Here is a 1,918-nt window from a genome sequence, read left to right as displayed (position 1 = left end):
CGTCTACAGTAGCGGCGCTTAAAAACTACACTCATTTCTTTGTTATCGTTTTTATTCCCAGAAGCCTCAAACTGCTAATAAAACATGAACACACAGGTTTATCTGCCTGACGTGAGGTTTTATGACTCCGATCAAATATCGGCTTCAAACCAAACTAACGGCCGACGCGGTGCAGGTGTGTTCAGTGGAGATGGTTGGTAATCCAATAAACATAAGCTGCTCTCAGTTTGTTGGCATCGAGGACGTCCAGGTTGGACTTCACCGTTGTTTGTGTTTACCAGAATAAAAGCGGACGTTGTTTCCTACCTTGCATGTTTGGCACAAGCCTCCTTCAAACAGCGGGTGGAAGGTCGCCGCTCTCGTCTTTCCACAGGAGAGACAGAAATCTGCCGGAGAACAGAGACATCAGCAGCTGGACGACGAAAAGGCAACCGACAGGGTTAATGGTTGATCCATTATTAGTCCACGTTAATCGTTACCTTCTATACTTCTTTTATTCTTCAGAACTTCATTCACCATTTGTTCTGACGGAAGAAGAGGGACGACGTTAGAAACAAACAGATCTGGACATTTAATATTTTCTTTTTTAAAAATTGCCAAAAGGAACGTTAAAGAAACGCTTTGGGTTCAGAGGCTTAAAATAAAGTTTAGATATTTTTAAAAAGGACAAAAAACATGAGTCTGGTGTAGAAACAAACTAAATGTTTCTAGAATCCCTCCAGGGTTTTGGGTGACTTTCACTGAGCTGTAAAGTACTGATTAAATCGTGTTAATAGCAGTAAAACAACACATCTGCTGAGCTCGGCGCTGCGTCGGGCCGAACCTCTGCTGTAGGACTCCTCGGGTGCTGCCTTGCTCTTGCAGAGACTCACTCTGGGCCTCTTGGGACTCGGGAAGTAGTCGGGCGGGGAAAGGTCGAGGACGTGGTGGACCAGAGGGTTGCTGTCTGCTCACAAACACAGTGACGCCGGTTAGATTCCCTCCCGCCTAAACGTGGGTCGGCGGTACGGGTTAGTGAGGCTCACCGGCGCTGTGCGTGGGTTTGAGTCCCTCCTCGCCTTTGGGCAGGAAGCCGCCGTTGGCCCAGTCCAGCATGGGCTTGACCTGGTCCTCCGGGTTGTCCGACTCGCAGGGAGGAAACGTCTTCTCTGCTCGGCCGCTGGCCATCTGGAGGACGACAGCCAGGATCAGAGTCTGTGTAGCNTGTTCATTTTAATCTGTTTCAGCCTTTCTTTATGAACTTATTCTAGTTATGTGCTTCTATTGTCACCATTTTTATCCTTGTGATGTTGGTTTTACCCTCCTGTTTTTTAGTCCACATTCTCTTCCTTGGATGTAGGATTTTTATTGTTCTATCTGCTGATGTTTTACTAATTTACTTTGAAAATCTGCTCCCATTTTTTCCTACTTTTCTATTTTTGTCGTGTCTGTAAAAAAATAAATTCGACATAAATGAAGCCGGTGGCTGAATCTCTGCAGGAGTGGTGGAGGCGACTCACAAACTCCTGTCCCTTGTCGTTGGCGAAGAACTCCTGCAGCTTGAGGCTCCAGTCGTGCCGTCGCTTCAGGACTCCGTACTGCAGCAGCGGCTGGCACATGAAGCAGCGCCACGGGTCCTGGTAGCGGGCGCTGTTGGACGCCCCGGGGTCCACCAGGATGTCCAGGCAGTCCACGCAGAAACACCTGCAGCAGGAGGAGGAGGAGGAAGAGGAGGAGGTCAGCAGGGGAACAGGAGGAGGACGAGGATTATTGTGTGTTCTGGTTTCTGCGAGTCGGACCTGCAGCAGTTGGCGTTGCCACAGAGCAGAACCTCTCGACCCCCGCAGCAGACGGTGCAGTAGGACTGGTAGCCGTCGTCGTCGTACATGTAGGACATCTCCAGGTAAACGTCCTGAACACACAGAAACAAACTTCATCA

At 49.1% G+C, this 1,918-nt stretch overlaps 2 protein-coding genes across 2 annotated transcripts in view; both read right to left on the bottom strand.

Moving 5' to 3' along the window:
• LOC103361526 (DNA (cytosine-5)-methyltransferase 3B-like) overlaps positions 1-1,918 on the bottom strand; it is a 59,365-nt gene that overhangs the window by 32,459 nt on the left and 24,988 nt on the right. The window contains exons 8-11 of the mRNA XM_008287629.1: positions 1,026-1,167; positions 824-946; positions 480-524; positions 307-386 (exon numbers count right to left, since the gene is read on the bottom strand). Coding sequence (XP_008285851.1) covers positions 307-386; positions 480-524; positions 824-946; positions 1,026-1,167 — 390 coding nt within the window. The remainder of the gene's footprint in view (positions 1-306; positions 387-479; positions 525-823; positions 947-1,025; positions 1,168-1,918) is intronic.
• The window catches only part of LOC103361537 (DNA (cytosine-5)-methyltransferase 3A-like), a 3,400-nt gene continuing 2,879 nt past the window's right edge, over positions 1,398-1,918 (bottom strand). The window contains exons 2-3 of the mRNA XM_008287642.1: positions 1,779-1,891; positions 1,398-1,683 (exon numbers count right to left, since the gene is read on the bottom strand). Of these exons, the coding sequence (XP_008285864.1) occupies positions 1,413-1,683; positions 1,779-1,891 (384 nt within the window). The 3' untranslated portion in view covers positions 1,398-1,412. The remainder of the gene's footprint in view (positions 1,684-1,778; positions 1,892-1,918) is intronic.

Source organism: Stegastes partitus, unplaced genomic scaffold (genome assembly GCF_000690725.1).
Source record: "Stegastes partitus isolate 25-593 unplaced genomic scaffold, Stegastes_partitus-1.0.2 Scaffold510, whole genome shotgun sequence".
Classification (NCBI taxonomy): Eukaryota; Metazoa; Chordata; class Actinopteri; family Pomacentridae; genus Stegastes; species Stegastes partitus.
The sequence above is the reverse complement of the archived record's forward strand: the minus strand, read 5'-3'. Positions and strand labels throughout refer to the sequence as shown.